This window comes from Myotis myotis, unplaced genomic scaffold, assembly GCF_014108235.1.
Source record: "Myotis myotis isolate mMyoMyo1 unplaced genomic scaffold, mMyoMyo1.p scaffold_m19_p_19, whole genome shotgun sequence".
Lineage (NCBI taxonomy): Eukaryota > Metazoa > Chordata > Mammalia > Chiroptera > Vespertilionidae > Myotis > Myotis myotis.
Window position 1 is genome coordinate 6722632 of NW_023416323.1, and position 15394 is coordinate 6738025.

Here is a 15394-nt window from a genome sequence, read left to right on the forward strand (position 1 = left end):
GCCGTGCGTCACCGCCCCTGGTCCCGCCCCGGCGGAACCGCCGCGCGCCGGCATTAGCAGAGGCCGCGGTGACGAACCGCGCACCCGCCAACGGGCGGTGAGCGCGGAGGAAGGCCGGGTCCTGGCGGCGAGGGGAGCTCCGGGGGCTGGACAAGGCCCGGGAGGCCCGCCTCTTGCTCCGTGGGATTGGTCGGTCGGGAGGCTGACCGTCAGGCGGCCCACGGGAGGGGAAGGGGCGGGGCGCGCGCGGCGTTGCCACGGGCGACGGGCCCGGCAGAGCCCGCACTGGGCCTCCCGGCCGGCAGGGGGCAGTGCCGTGCCGCCTACCTCAGCGGCCTCGCGCGAAGTCACAATTCCTGATTCTGGCGTCCAAGCCGCTCCCGCCCGGCGGCGCGCCCCGCCGGACGTCTTGGCCTGGCGGTGCCCCCGACCGTCCCTGTGGGCGCTGGGCTTCCGGAGTCTCCGCTCTCTCAGCACACCCCTCTCTGAGCCTGTTGCTTCTCTCTCAAGCAGAACAGGACCGGAAGAGGCCATGCATGCACAGTGCTGGGTACAGAGGCAGCCATCAATAAATGGGAGTCGTTGCTCCGGCTATTGTAATCTGTCGGTTCATTCTACAGGCTTCCCTGGCTCGGGGTGAACTGCACAGACGGCTCTCAGGTGACTGAGACGTGGCTTGTTAGAGGAACTCGGGGGGTGCAGTCGGGGTGCAGTGTAGAGTTCTAGGCAGGGGGGCTGGGGCGAGAGCTGCCGCCAGGCGTCTGGCCACGAGGGGATTTGGACTTGTCCTTTGGGCGCTACGCGCTGGGAAGAGTCATGGTGAGTTGGGGGTTTGGAAAGAAGCCCCTGGCTCTTATATTGGAGGGAATACAACTGGGGACGAGTGCAGGGAAGCAGCAGGGATGGGAGAGGGGCGTTTGCAGGACGGCGAGGCTGTGGGAAGGGGAGGAGGTACGCGGAAGGATGGCGAGTGAACTGGCTGGCGGGGGACTGGGTGGCTGCAGCAGGCGATGGAGGCAGACATCTAAGATAAAGCCGTCTGGCTGGAGGCGATCCAGAAAAGACTGTAAAGATTCTGAGCCCAGTGTGGGCCACCCAGCAGCAGGGTCCAGGAGACTGCACAGCTCCTGTGTCTGAAGCTTAAGAGAGAAATTGGGGCTGGAAACCAAGATTTGAGGGTCATCAAAGAGGGTAATTGAAGCTGTGGGAATTACTGACCTAGGCTGGGGAGGGTGCGGAGGATGCATGGAGACCAGGACCCAACAGAACCCTGAGGAAACCGGAACCTGGAAGGTTTGAGCAAAGAAATCAACCAAGATTGAGAAGGAGCAGCAGAGAGGAGGAAAACCAGAGGTGGCATCACGATGCTGTGAGGAAAGGCCATTTCAAGCCAGGGTGGTTGATGGCACAAACCCCATCCACGACCCCTTCGCCGAAGCAAGAGTTTTCACACCAGATAGAGTGTGCAGCATACATGCTGCTTCATTTACTCATTCCATAATCTTCCTTCTGTACCTAATAGGTGCCATGCATTGCTTAAGGCACTGACTGGAATTTCAACAATGAACAAGGCAGACAAACATAGCTGTCTTCAGGAAGCCTGCGTGATTGGGAGGTGGGGCACAAACATATAAACACAGTGTAACTAGGTGATAAGTGTATGGAGAGAAATAAAGCAAGCTGACAGGATGGAGAAATGGGGCCAGTGCTCTTTTAGATGAGGAAAGACCTCTTTCATCAGATGGGATTTGAATAGGAATCTGAAGGAATTAAGGGGTGAGCCATGAGGGAAAGAGGGTTCCTGAGTTAATGGCAAGGGCAAAGGCCCAGGGGCGGGATTATTCACAGAATCACAGAGGCTAGCGTAGTAGCTGCAGTGAGCACGGGAGAGTAGTGGAAGACAGGGTCCAAGAGGTAATGGAGGAGAGGGGATGGCAGCTAATTTCGTTCTAAAGGCTACTGTAAGGGCTTTTGCTTTTACCCCAATAATATGAGCACCATGGGAGGGTTTTAAGAGAGGCAGTATGTCATCGGACTTGGGTTTTATAAGGATCCTGCTGGTAATCCTGTGAAGATTAGAGTGTGGGAAAAGGGGAGTAGGGAAACAGTGCAGAGGGGAGAAGGGGGCTTCACTCCTTTCTGCTTTAAGTGTTCAGGCAGAAGATGAAGGTGGCAGGACCAGGGTATGGTTTGTGGAGGGGGAGACGTGGGCAGGTTCTGGTTGCAGTTGGAAGGTCTAAGCTGACATGTTCTAATGTATGTTGTCAAAGGAAGGAGAAGGGTCAAGGATGACTCCAAGATGTCCAGGTGGAGATGTCAGGTTGGCCACTGGATGTAAGAGTCTAGAGCAGCGGTTCTCAACCTGTGGGTCGCGACCCCCTGCATATCAGATATTTACATTATGATCCATAACAATAGGAAAAGTACAGTTATGAAGTAGCAACGAAAATAATTTTATGGTTGGGGGTCACCACAACATGAGGAACTGTATTAAAGGGTCACGGCATTAGGAAGGTTGAGAACCACTGGTAGAGGTGGGGGGCATGCCCAGATGGAGAAATTATTAAGGTAACCTCTTTGAAAGGCAAGAGACTGAGGAGAACAGGAAGGGAGGAAGGTAGATGGGAAAGAGAAGGGGGCACTCCACTGTCAGGAGGAGGAGCAGACGGGAGTCGGAGGGAAACCTGGGGAGGGTGGTACCCTGAAAGCCAAGTGAAAAAAGCCCAGAGTGCAGGGCGCGATGATGGTGTCAGATGAAGAATGAGAATTGACCATGAGGTCTAGCACCATACAGGTCATTGGTGGCCCTGTCAGGGGAGACGGACGGGAGTGAGAGTCTGCTGGGAGAGACTAGAAGGGAAAATTGGGAAGAGAAACTGCAAATAGCAAGCGTAAACAATGTTTCAAGAAGTTTTGCTGAAAAGGGAAGGAAACGAATGGGCAGTGGCTGGGCAGGAGATAGGGTTTATAGTTTTTAAGATGGAAGAAGTAACACTGCCTATCTGAGGGACAGATCCAGGAGAGATGGGAATATGATGATGCTGGGAGACGGGGGATAGCTGCAGTGATGCCCTTAAGTGGATGAAGGCGTGGGATCCACTGTGAGGTAGTGGGGAATAGAAAGGCTTGTCCCCTACTATGGAGGGAAGCAGCCATTATGGGGCTGGGATCTGCAAAAATTCTCTTTTGTTTGCTTGTATTTCCTTACTGAAATGCATAGGGCTTTCCTATAAATTACTTTTTCATTTCTCCTTTATATGACAGAGCATTATATTGATTTTTAAAAAAAATGTATGTGTGTAAGTAGGGTACATTATCCAGGAATTTCATTTCAGGATGAGACAGGAAGCAATACAAAACACTTAATAAAAAAGGGGTCCTAGTCTGACAAGATTGAACACCATTGTTGTAGGGGCCATTATAAAGCCTGTGAGGCTGAATAACTTCAGGAAGAAATTCATCATTACTCTGCTGCTATGGTGTCTCCTGTGTCCTCTCCATTTCCCCATCAACATAGTAGGTGACAGTCTGACTAGCAGCTCCCCTTTTCAGCTCGAGTTAAAATACTCTAAGTGGGAGGAAATCCAGGAAGGCTTCCTGGAGGAGGGGAGGAGATAAAGAGCTCATTATCATCTTTTGTGTGGGAGAATGTCCACCATGCCTGGAGACATGTGAAGCTATTTTTTCCTCACAATAATCCTGAGTCAGAGGGTGAAGTTCCTTAGTGATGGTCACATAGCAAGGCAGCATTTGAACCCCAGTCTAGGTGATTTCAAAGGCTCGGAGGTCCTGGCAGATTAGGGGAAGGAAGGAGGGGGAGGAGCCTTCTGCAGCAGTTGTCCCAGAATGGGCATAAACAGGATGTGGTGTTGTATGAAACCTTTCCCCTACCCCACACCCTGCCCCCCTTCTTTCCCCAGCCCTCGTCCCCACCCCTAGAAGACAGCGGAACTGAGAAAAGAAGAGGCCTGTGGACAGAAAAGTCATGGTCAGGGGGCCAGGGGTCGTTTGGGGTGGGTCTGGGGCTGGGAGGATGCCTGGGTGAAGGTCAGGCTGTGTGTTGGAGAAAAGGGGCTGGGAAGGGGACCCCCACTGTGGCAAAGGACCAGGCTGGGGAAAGAGAGATGGTGGTTCCTGGTTTAGCCCCAGGTAAGTAGATCTCGAGGTTTCCTTGAGTTTTGCCCAAGGATACCTGCTGGAGGGCTGGAATTTGGCCTCTGCTCTACAATCCAAGTATGTGCCCTGGTGAGGGGCAGCGTCTGCCTGGGGAAAAGGTGCCTTTCCTCATGTTATGAAGGCCTCATATGGGCTGTCAGAGCATTCCTCTTCGTTATTAGATAGAGGCACTGAGGCTTGGGCAGGGGGCAGGGGCCAGGGACTGAGGCGAGGCCTGCTCAGCGCTTTTTGGGCTCTGCTGCAGTCGGACTCCCTGGTGGTGTGCGAGGTGGACCCAGAGCTAAAGGAAAAGCTGAGGAAATTTCGCTTTCGAAAAGAGACAGATAATGCAGCCATAATAAGTGAGTGTCCTTTTCCCTGGAAGGATGGGAGGGAGGTGGGGACATACGACGAGGGCTGGGCTAGAGTCACTGAATTAGAAGGGGTGCCTCACTAAACCCTGTGTGCCATCCCTCCCTAGTGAAGGTGGACAAAGACCGGCAGATGGTGGTGCTGGAGGAAGAATTTCAGGTGAGGGGCTGGGTGGATGGGACCTCCCAGAAGTGGGTGGGGCTGGGAGACCCAAGGGTCTGGCATTGGGGGCCAGAAAGACCTGGAGGTCAAGTCCCCGCTCAGATGTGATCTTAGGCAAGAGACTGTATGGGTCTCTGCTTCCTCATCTATGAAATGGAGATAACAGCACCGACCTCATGGGGTTGTTTGTGGATTCAATGATTTAATCTTTGTAATGGGTTTAGAAAGCCTGGTACATAGTGCTCAATAAAATGATAATACTTTATTGGCACTTAAATTAAAGAATTTCCAGATAAGTTAATAAAAAGTTAGCAGACATCCTTTATAATATATAACCTTACCCTCTCTTGGCCTCACTGTCTTTATCTATAACATGGGAATGATAATAGGGCTTACTTCATAGTGTTGTGGTAAGGATTTAGGGGGGTGCCTATGGAGACTGAGCCTGGGCTGTTTGACAGGGGAGGGGGATTGGCTAGGAGTTGGGCTCCCTCTGGTCTGAAAGGAGGTATAGTAAAGTGGTTATGATTTAAACCCAGATTCATATTTGAACTCCTCTGCTCAGAGTTGCTGTGCAATCTAGGGCCAGTGTCTTAACACCTCTGGGCCTCAGCTTGCTCACCTGTAAAGTAGGGATAATAATAGGACCTACCCCACAGAGTTATGGAAGAGCTCAATGAATTAGTCCATGTGTGTTAATTAGACCAGTATCTTGGCACATAATAAATACTTGTTTAATGGCAATATTTTCTTCTGTTTTTTCCCTCCTCCCCCAGAACATTTCTCCAGAGGAACTAAAAATGGAGTTGCCAGAAAGACAGCCAAGGTATCCTGGGGGAAGGAACAGGAGGGCCAGGCCATGGGGAGATGGTGATGAAGGGGGTGGAGACTGAGGGGGCTGCTTGGGCTCCAGTCCTATCACCAGCTTGGGATCTCTGTGTTTGAGGCCAAGAGTTCTTATCCTAGGACTTTGTGTACAGTATACTAATATTTTGTTGCAGAATTTTACATTGATAATCATATGTGAAATTAGAGCTTGCTTTTTTAAAAATACAAACCTTGATAGGTTTCGGCCTTAACATTGCTCTCGCTTCATTAAATAAAAAGAAAGAAAATGTCCTTCCTCTGTAATGCTGCAGAATATTTCTGGTAACAAATAAATTATTTGACATTTAACAATTGGGGAAGAGCTTGTGTGAAGCCACGTAAGTCTGGTGCTTTTTGTGAGTGGAGGAACACTTTGACACTTCTATGGTAACCGGTCTGTTTAGATTTCCCTCTCCCCTGAGGTGAATTTTGTGTGCCTGAGGATTTTGAGCCTCCACCCCAGCCAGAACCAGCTCCTGGGTGTCTGACAAGTGTAGTCCCAAAGGGCCCCATATCCGGAAGGCAGCCTCGAATGTGGGAGGTAATGCTCTGCGGCTGCCTGCTGTCTAGAAATCCTTTATAGTTTTATCTTTGAATTTGTGTTTTTTTATGAAGTCTTCTGAGACAATAGAGCATGTGCTAGGGCTTGGGGCAGTGCCACCTTCAGCCCTGGACCGGTTCTCTATCCACTCCCTGCACCACCCAGTGATGTCCTGGCAGGGGGCCTGAGTGCAGATTCCAGGAGGGTTAGGGTCAGACACCTCCTGCTCCTGAATGAAAGTTCCAGAGTGTGCCTGTAAGCATCTGCACTCCCCTTTCAAGTGTTCCCATGTCCAAGACAGCAAAGCTTGCAGAAGAAAGGAAGAAGTTTTTCTCTTGTCTTTTGAACAAGGGCCCCCAATTTTCAGTTAGCACTGAGCGTGGCAAATTATGTAGGCAGGCCTGGTCTCAGCCCCAAGTGGACAGTATCACATAGTGGTTGAGCATTTATAGTCTAGGTTCAAATGTACCCATAGACCTTTGGGCAAGTGACTTCACCTCTCTGGGCCTCAATTATCCCATCTGTAGTATAGGGATAAAATAGCAACTTCTTCATAAGGTTGTTGTGAGTTAATAAGCACTGACTTTTTGTTTTGTTTTGTTAATTCTCACCTAAGGATATTTTTCCATTGACTTTTAGAGAGAGTGGAAGGGAGGGAGAGAAGGTGAGAGAGAGAAAGACTGAGAGAGAGAGAGAGAAACATCAATGTGAGAGAGACGCATTGATTAGTTGCCTTCTGCAGGTGCCTGAACTGGGGCCCAGATTGAACCTGCAACCCAAGTATGTGCCCTTGACCAGGAATTGAACTCATGAACCTTTGGTGTGCGGGCCAGCAGTCTAACCACTTAGCAACACTCGCCAGGGCAGCACTGACTATTTTTTTAAGCCATTATGTTTTTCTTTTTAAAATGTTTTCATTGAGGTCTATTTGACATATGACATTACTGTATATGTCATTACTGTTTCAGGTGTACAATGTGATTTGATATTTGTATATATAGTGAAATGATCAGCACAATAAATTTAGTTAACATCTGTCACCACACATAGTTACAAAAACATGTTTTTTCTTGTGATGAGGACTTTTAAGATTTACTCTCTTAGCAACTTTCAAATATGTAATATGGTATTATTAATTACTAGAGGCCCAGTACATGAAATCTGTGTATGGGTAGGTTCCCTAGGCCTGGCTGGCAATCAGGGCCGATTGGGGCCTTCCAGCTGCCAGCCAGGGCCTTCCTTTGTTCCACACTGCCCCCTGGTGGTCAGCTCACGTCATAGCGAGCCATCGAACTCCAGGTTGAACTCCCTAGGGGACACTTTGCATATTAGCCGTTTATATATATAGATAGTCACCATGTTGTACATTAGATCCCCATGACTTATTATTTTATAACTGGAAGTTTGTACCTTTTGACCCCCCTCACCCATTTTGCCCACCACCAACCCCCTCCCTCTGGCAACCACCAATCTGTTCTCTGTATCTATGAACTTGATTTTTTGTTTATTTTTTTTAATTCCAAATGTGAGATCATAACAGTATTTGTCTTTGTCTGACTTATTTTACTTAGCATAATGTCTCAATGTTTCATCCATGTTGTCACAAATGGCAGGATTTCCTTTCTTTTTAATGGCTGAATAGTATTCCATTGTATGTATAAACCACATCTCCTTTATCCATTTATTCATCGATGGACATTTAGTTTGTTTCCATATTTTGCTATTGTAAATAATGCTGTGATGGACATGGGGTGCATATATCTTTTCAAATTTGTGTTTCATTTTCTTTGCATAAATACTCAGAAGTGGAATTGCTGGATCATATGGTAGTTCTATTTAGCACTTACTATTATCGTTATTTTTAATCATTTATTGTGTTTGAGGCCAGTACCTTCAGTCTCAGTTGTTAACCTTAGGTTCTCAGGCTCATGCAAGATTTCAAGGTTGTAGACTTAGGTAATCGGCTTTGAAGTCCTGAATTTGAATTCCTTTTCACTGGTGTAGGTTCGTGGTTTACAGCTACAAGTATGTGCACGAAGATGGCCGAGTGTCCTACCCCTTGTGTTTCATCTTCTCCAGCCCTGTGGGTGAGACTCAGCTCTACCCATCCTGAGAATAGGGTCTTAGATTCTGTGTGGGGTGTGTAAGATAGTGTTTGAGAGTGCAGGTGTGTGTGTGTGTGTGTGCGTGCGTGTGTGTGTGTGTGTGTGTGTGTGTGTGTGTGACTTGGTGAGTACTGGGAGGGCAGTGCATGGAAGTTGGGGGCTTAGATTTCTCATGATCCCAACCCATCCTCCTCAGTCCCAAGATGTGTAAGTAATCCTTTTTTCTTTTTTTAACCTAGAAACTCCTGTCTGGGAGTTATTCTGAGGGTCCCATCTCCAAGGACCCTCAGAATAACTTCAAGCCCCTAGACAAAAATGAAAACTGGGACTCCTTAGAACAGCTCCTAGGACCCTTAGAAAACTCCAGGGCGTGCAGGAGATTACTGGCCCCTTAGTGAATACCCCAGGATCCCCCAGTTATGTTTCCTTCTCCCTTTTCCATGCAGGCTGCAAGCCCGAACAACAGATGATGTATGCAGGGAGTAAAAACAGACTGGTGCAGACTGCAGAGCTCACAAAGGTCTGGGCCTGGGGCCGAGGATCCCAGAGTGTTAGGGAGGAGGGGTCAGGGAGTCTAGCCTCCTGGGTCTGAGGGAGGAAGGGGCTGGAGCCTTGCTCTCTCAGTTCCTGAATGGGTCGTGATATTGAGACCTCTCCCTGCCCAGGTGTTTGAAATCCGCACCACTGATGACCTCACCGAGGCCTGGCTCCAAGAGAAGTTGTCTTTCTTTCGTTGACCTCTGGGTTGGGGATCTGAATTCCTGATGTCTGAGTCCCCAAAGGAACTGGGGATTCAGACCCCTAGGACCTGAACATCCGAGACCCCGAAGAAATTAAACGGCAAGAACTCAGAGATCCTGCGTTCTGGCTCAGTTTCTGTTTCTCATTGCGGGCGCCGGCTGACAGTCCCTGCAGTACCACCTCAGGCCGTCAGAGGGCAGGCAGACCAAGTGGATGTCCGCTGAATTCCGGGAGGAAAGGAGGATACCTGCTTCTCTGAAAGAAGCCTGTGGGGTTTCCTAGGAAGTATGGAGGCGGCCCGGTCTCCTGGAGGAATTGGGGGAATATTTGAATCCATGAAGGAGCCACTCCGGAGGGGATTAAGAATACCTGGGTCCCTGAGAGTAAAGGAGATTGTCCGTTTCCCCTCCTCCCTTTCCTTCCCTTCCCAGCTCTAGGGGTTAGCAGGCATTAGCTTACGCTGAATACTACTTTTCTCAGTGAGGCCTCAGTCAGGAAGAATTTAAATGCAGAAAGTTGTTGAAAGATCAAACATAATTGTTCAGGGGCTTGGGAGTTCTTGGGGTGGGTTGTTTGTGTGGTTGGGTAGACCTAGAGGTTCCAGTGCTGGGGAAGGCAAAGAAGATCCAGGATCCTTAGTGGACCGCTAATGGGTATGGTGTTGAGGGGGCAGGAAAGGGACATCCTATTCGTCCCTGTCTGGAGATTCTTCTTTCTTTTGGCGTCCTTGGGCATTTGACTCCCTCAGACTCTTTGTTTCTGTCTCTGAGGGACATTTATTGAGAACCAACAGTGTACTAGGCTCTGAAAATTCCAAGACAGGCAGATCTTCATAGTTATAAATCACTCTTTCTGTCTCAGTGCTTCTCCTTCATGTCTCAGTTCTTCTCTATGTCCCCAGATTCAGGGACCTGGCTCCCTCCTCCACTCCTTTCCAGGTTCCCTATAGAGGTGGCTGTTGCCATGGTAACAATGGCATTGTGACCTAGGGCCTGGGCTGCCCCTCCCCAGCTCCAACTCTTCCCCATTCTTCCCAGCCAGAATATACCATCCCCTCACCACCTCACTTTGTCCATCCCTTGCCCCCTTATTCCCAAGCAGGACAAGGCCTTGCTTGAGGGATTCAGCATACAATCAATCACTCTACATAAAGAAATACCCTTGCCCTCACTTTTCTGTGGGGGAAGGGGGTGAGAGGAAGGTTAGGGTGTGATGAGCTCCTTTCCTCTGACACTTGTCCTGGTGCCCTATCTCATCTTTCTGCCAGGCACGTCTCTACCCCTCCCTCTAATCACAGCCTGAGTCCCTGATGGCTAGAGATGGAAGAGGAGGAGGGCTGGCGATAGGAGAAGTCATTCAATTAAGAGGTCAAGCAATTCCCTGGCCTGCAGAGGTCAGAGAGGCAAAAGGAGTAGTTCAAGGTTGTGCACTTACATGTTCGAATTAATAATAGCTAATCCTCTGACTGAGGGCTTCCTATGTGCTAGTACTTCTATAAGCACTTTATAGATATTATTAACTCATTTAATTCTTACAATGTCCCATGAAGAAGGTACATTATCCCCAATTTACAGATGAAGAAACAGGCACAGAAACTAAAAATGGTTGCCTGAAGTTCCACACCTAGGATTCTATAGTTAGAACTTTAACCCAAGGCTATTCTGTGGCCAATTGGCCACTCACTTTCTTAGGTGGGCCATCTCCCCCTCTTTCTCCTCCTCCCTTCCCTCCCACTTGTCCCTCTTCGTCCCCAATAGTCCAAGCTTATTATTGCAAACCATCTAGTTAGATAGAGGCATGTACAAGGAATTACCCAATCAGAAGCAAGGAGTTTGGAAAACGCACCAATCAGAGAGTGATTCTGAAGAGCAGCCCAATGCAGAGTAGGTTTGGCCAGAAGGATTATGGAAGGAACAATCAGAGAAGCCAGAAAAGAATACACTATCTAATAAAAAATCAGCACAGAGGCCGGTGGCTTTGGGTTTGGGGCCCCTCCTTCCAGGGCGATACAAATCAGGGACTGCCTCCCCTCTTTCCACTAACCTCCCCTCTAGGCTCCCACAGATCCAGGCTCCTTAGTTCGTTAGTGTTCTCTCTCTCTCTCTCTCTCTCTCTCTCTTAAAAGAGAAAGCATATCCCTTTTCAGTGTGTTCCTTCAATTTTTCAAAAAATGTTTTTATTGATTTTCAGGAAGAGAAAGGGAGAGAGAGAGAGAGAAACATCAATGATGAGAGAGAATCATCCATTGGCTGCCTCCTGCACCCCCGTACTGGGGATTGAGCCTGCAACCCAGGCATGTGCCCTGACTGGGAATCCAACCGTGACCTGCTGGTTCATGGGTCGATGCTCAACCACTGAGCTACGCTGGCCAGGCAGGCTCCCTAATTTTTGAATCCTGGCCATAGGCTTTCCTAGGCACTTCTCCGAGCTAACATAGAATATAAGCAGGGCTTAGATTGGAGAGGTGGAGACTGGATTTTAGGTAGAGCTGAGAATGGAGGACCTAGACTAGGTCTGAGGGACCAGTATCCAGGCTAACCACTAGCTGCTTATGGGGTGGAGCCTAAGATGGAGGAGTAGGGCTTTGGCTGTGGAGTGGGGCTCAGACTTGTTGCAGGGATACAGTTAAAGAAGTCTGGCCCCACTAGTACCAGGAGGTCAGGGTTCAATTCCCAGTCAGGGCACATGCCTGGGTTGCGGGTGTGCAGGAGGCAGCTAATCAATGATTTTCATCATTGATGTTTCTCTTCCTCTCCCTTCCTTTCTCTGAAATCAACTAAAAAAATTAAAAAAAGGAAAAAATATTAATACATACTATATACTTTAGGGTGGGGCTTAGACTTCGGGTGTGGGACCTAGAATTCAGGTGCTTTGCTTAGATAAGGCTGGGATTTTTGCTTTGGAGTGGAGCCTTAGAGATGGGCTTGGGGATTGGGGGTAGATTGGTCTAGGGCAGGAATTAGGGCCCTAGGGAAATAATCACACTATGTACTTCTACCCCTCACCCTCTTTTTCAGGCCAACTCATACCTCCTGACCTTAAGGGTACACCCTAGCCCAGCCGTGGGCAAACTATGGCCCGTGGGCCGGATCCGGCCTGTTTGAAATGAATAAAACTATTGAAAAAAAAGACCGTACCCTTTTATGTAATGATGTTTACTTTGAATTTATATTAGTTCACACAAACACTCCATCCATGCTTTTGTTCCGGCCCTCCGGTCCAGTTTAAGAACCCATTGTGGCCCTCGAGTCAAAAAGTTTGCCCACCCCTGCCCTAGCCACTGGCTTATACCCCTTCCCTTCTAATGACCTCAGGATAGGACAGTGATGGTGAACCTATGACACGTGTGTCAGAGGTGACACGCAAACTCATTTTTTTGGTTGATTTTTCTTTGTTAAATGGCATTTAAATATATAAAATAAATATCAAAAATATAAGTCTTTGTTTTACTATGGTTGCAAATATAAAAAAATTTCTATATGTGACACGGCACCAGAGTTAAGTTAGAGTTTTTCAAAATGCTGACACGCCGAGCTCAAAAGGTTCGCCATCACTGGGCTGGGAGAACACGTTTATTCCTGAGTGTGGTCTCTACGGTGAGTCTGTAGTGGGCCTAGTTCCCAGATCCTCTCCCAAGAGGCATTCAAGAACATCTGTTTACTGAGCACCCATTGGGGTCAATGGTAGTTTAAACACTGGAAAAAATTGGCGCCCATGCCACTTCCCTCAGAAGTCTTACATTTCAACGACTACCAGGGGTGGGCAAACTTTTTGACTCGAGGGCCACAATGGGTTCTTAAACTGGACGGGAGGGCCGGAACAAAAGCATGGATGGAGTATGTGTGTGAACTAATATAAATTCAAAGTAAACATCATTACATAAAAGGGTACGGTCTTTTTTTTTTTAGTTTTATTCATTTCAAACGGCCCGGATCCAGCCCGCGGGCCATAGTTTGCCCACGGCTGGACTAGACAGTAAGCAATAAACAAATAAGTAAACAAATAGGTAAATAAACAAACAGACAAGATCATTACCAAGAGTAATGAGTGTTCTGAGGGAAATCTAATGAGGTGATGTGGTAGAAGTGGTGGGACCTGTTGGGACTATTTTTTGTTGCCTCTTTAGTCTCTAGAAGAGTCCTCCTGCCTTTGTCCTCCTCCTAACATTATTTTGAAACATTTCAAACACGCAGCAAAGTCAAAATAATTTCACAGTGAATACCCATATGCCCACCACCTGGGTTCCACCATTAACATTTTACTGCACTTGCTTTGTCACATATCCATTCATCTATCCATCCATCAACCTCTTTTATATATATTTCAAAGTAATTTTCAGATATCAGGACCATTGGTGGGGATGGGGGTGGGGATGTAAATTGCAGGTGGGAAAGGAGAGCCTCTCTGAAGAGATTACATTTGAATTAAGACTTGTATGAAAAGACAGAATCAGCCACGGAAGTACCTTCAAAGACCGAAAAGTCATCACTGCGGCCGAAGACAAGAATGGTCAGATATGAGGATAAGCGCTCACAGGGCCAATTATGCCTGTGAGTGAGGTTGCCCTGCCTTTGTTTCTCATCTCTGTGTATCTGTCTCTCTTATTATCTTCTCACTCTCTCCTTTTCCATCCCAGGTCTGTTCTCACCCTCTTTCCCCTTCACCTCCACCCTGTTCTGCCACTTACTGTGTGTGTGAGATCTTAGGCAAATGACTAAACCTCCCTAAGGCTCAATTTTCCTCTTCTGTAAAATGGAGGTAGTGATGAAACCTCCTCATCTGGCTGCTGTGAGAGTGAATGGAGCATTAAAACCATCCCTGGCGTGAGTAGTACTGGCCATGTGTCCACTTTTGTTGTTGTGATAAGTCTCCCACTCCTGTTTTCCCAGCCCTGGACCTCCATGCCCTGGCAGGGAGCACCAGGAACCAGGGTGGGAGGTGGAATCTGGAGCTTGGTGCGTGTGGGGATTGGTTGTGAGTGGGCTCAAGGTCCACCAGAGATAGGCTCTGCAGAGGTGCCCTTGATCCGAGGAGCAGGCCAGGCTTCCTGTGATGACCTGGAACGGAAGAATTTAGGGAAGGGGGTTTGGGGTAGGACCTTGATACAGTGGGATCCAAAATGAAAAGTGCTCGGGCCGAACCGGTTTGGCTCAGTGGATAGAGCGTCGGCCTGCGGACTGAGGGGTCCCGGGTTCCATTCCGGTCAAGGGCATGTACCTTGGTTGCGGGCACATCCCCAGTAGGGGGCGTGCAGGAGGCAGCTGATCGATCTCTCTCATCGATGTTTCTAACTCTCTATCCCTCTCCCTTCTTCTCTGTAAAAAATCAATAAAATATATTTAAAAAAAAGAAAAAAAAAGAAAAGTGCTCGGGCCTCCAGGGATCTGGGGGGCGGCAATAAGCAGACTTTGAGGTGAGGCCTTGCTGGATTTGGGGGCACAGTGAATATCTCAGAAAGAGGTGAAGGGTGACCTGAGATACTCAGTGGGGTTTCGGAGAGGGGCCGATGGTCATTGGGTGGGAGTTGGACGAAGGGGTCTGAACAAGGAAGGAGCAAGAAATCCTGGACTACACTGAAGTCACAGAGAAGGGGAAGGCTCTGCTGGATCCAAGAGAGAGAACAGGAGCAGGGAGGAGGCAGGGTCCTCATGAGGATAGTACCGGTGGAGAGGATGGGAAAGGATCTGGGGCAAACCAGGGGTTCTGGAAACCAAGGAGTGCCTTGCGGGGGAGGATGGTCTGGGTCTAATGGGGGAAATGGGGAAAGCTTAGGGTCCCCATGGGGACAAGAGACATATTTGAGCCCTCTAGAACTTAGACATAGTTGGGAATCCCTATTGGGGGTTAGGGAATGGTTTGAGGTCCTAGAGTGGAGGACATGGCTGGGGGTCCCCAAGGAATGGGATACGGTTTGTGGTCGTGGGTGGCTGTAGAACATGGGCTGGGTCCCCAACGAGAGTAAGGCATGATCTGGGGTTTCCCTGGATTTTGACATATGGCCTGGGGTCTCTGAGGGATGGGGTGTGGATCCACCTGAATGTTGGGGTATGATTTGGTGTCCCTAATAGGGGTGGTTTGGATCCCTGGGATTCTGGAACCTATGGCCTGGGGTCTTTGATGGGGTGTGAGGAGACTCTGAGGCCACCAAGGAGAGTAGGACGTGGTTTGTGGTCCCAGGTGGCTGTAGAACATGTTCTGGGTCCTCAAAGGAGGTAAGGCATGGTCCGAGGTCCCCCTGGGTGTTGGGACCTGATCCGAGGTTTCTGTTTAGAAATCCGGGATGCCAAGCCAGTCGGGGCGTGGTCTGGGGGTCTCTTGGGAAGCCGGCGGGGCTGGAGGTGGGGCTGGGAAGAGGTTGGGGGCGGGCCGGCGGCTCTGCAGTGGAGAGGGGTCTGCGGCGGCCCGGGCTGGGGCGGGGGTCCGGGTGTCCCGCCGTCCCGCCGTCCCGCCC

At 49.1% G+C, this 15394-nt stretch overlaps 1 protein-coding gene across 6 annotated transcripts; it reads left to right on the forward strand.

Moving 5' to 3' along the window:
* The first annotated feature begins 337 nt into the window (after window positions 1–337).
* On the forward strand, window positions 338–9057 carry GMFG (glia maturation factor gamma). Of its 6 annotated transcripts, none has more exons than XM_036345690.1 (8): window positions 338–660; window positions 3921–3988; window positions 4421–4517; window positions 4637–4686; window positions 5466–5515; window positions 8102–8184; window positions 8649–8722; window positions 8868–9057. In XM_036345690.1, the coding sequence occupies exons 2-8, from the start codon at window positions 3986–3988 to the stop codon at window positions 8937–8939; spliced, it is 429 nt and encodes a 142-aa protein (XP_036201583.1). In that variant the 5' UTR covers window positions 338–660; window positions 3921–3985; the 3' UTR covers window positions 8940–9057. The 6 variants fall into 6 exon arrangements, with proteins under 6 accessions (XP_036201583.1, XP_036201581.1, XP_036201586.1 ...); XM_036345688.1 differs by lacking the exon at window positions 338–660 and adding an exon at window positions 802–819 and having other exon boundaries at window positions 3921–4013; XM_036345689.1 differs by lacking the exon at window positions 338–660 and adding an exon at window positions 2972–3106.
* The last annotated feature ends 6337 nt before the right edge of the window (window positions 9058–15394 follow it).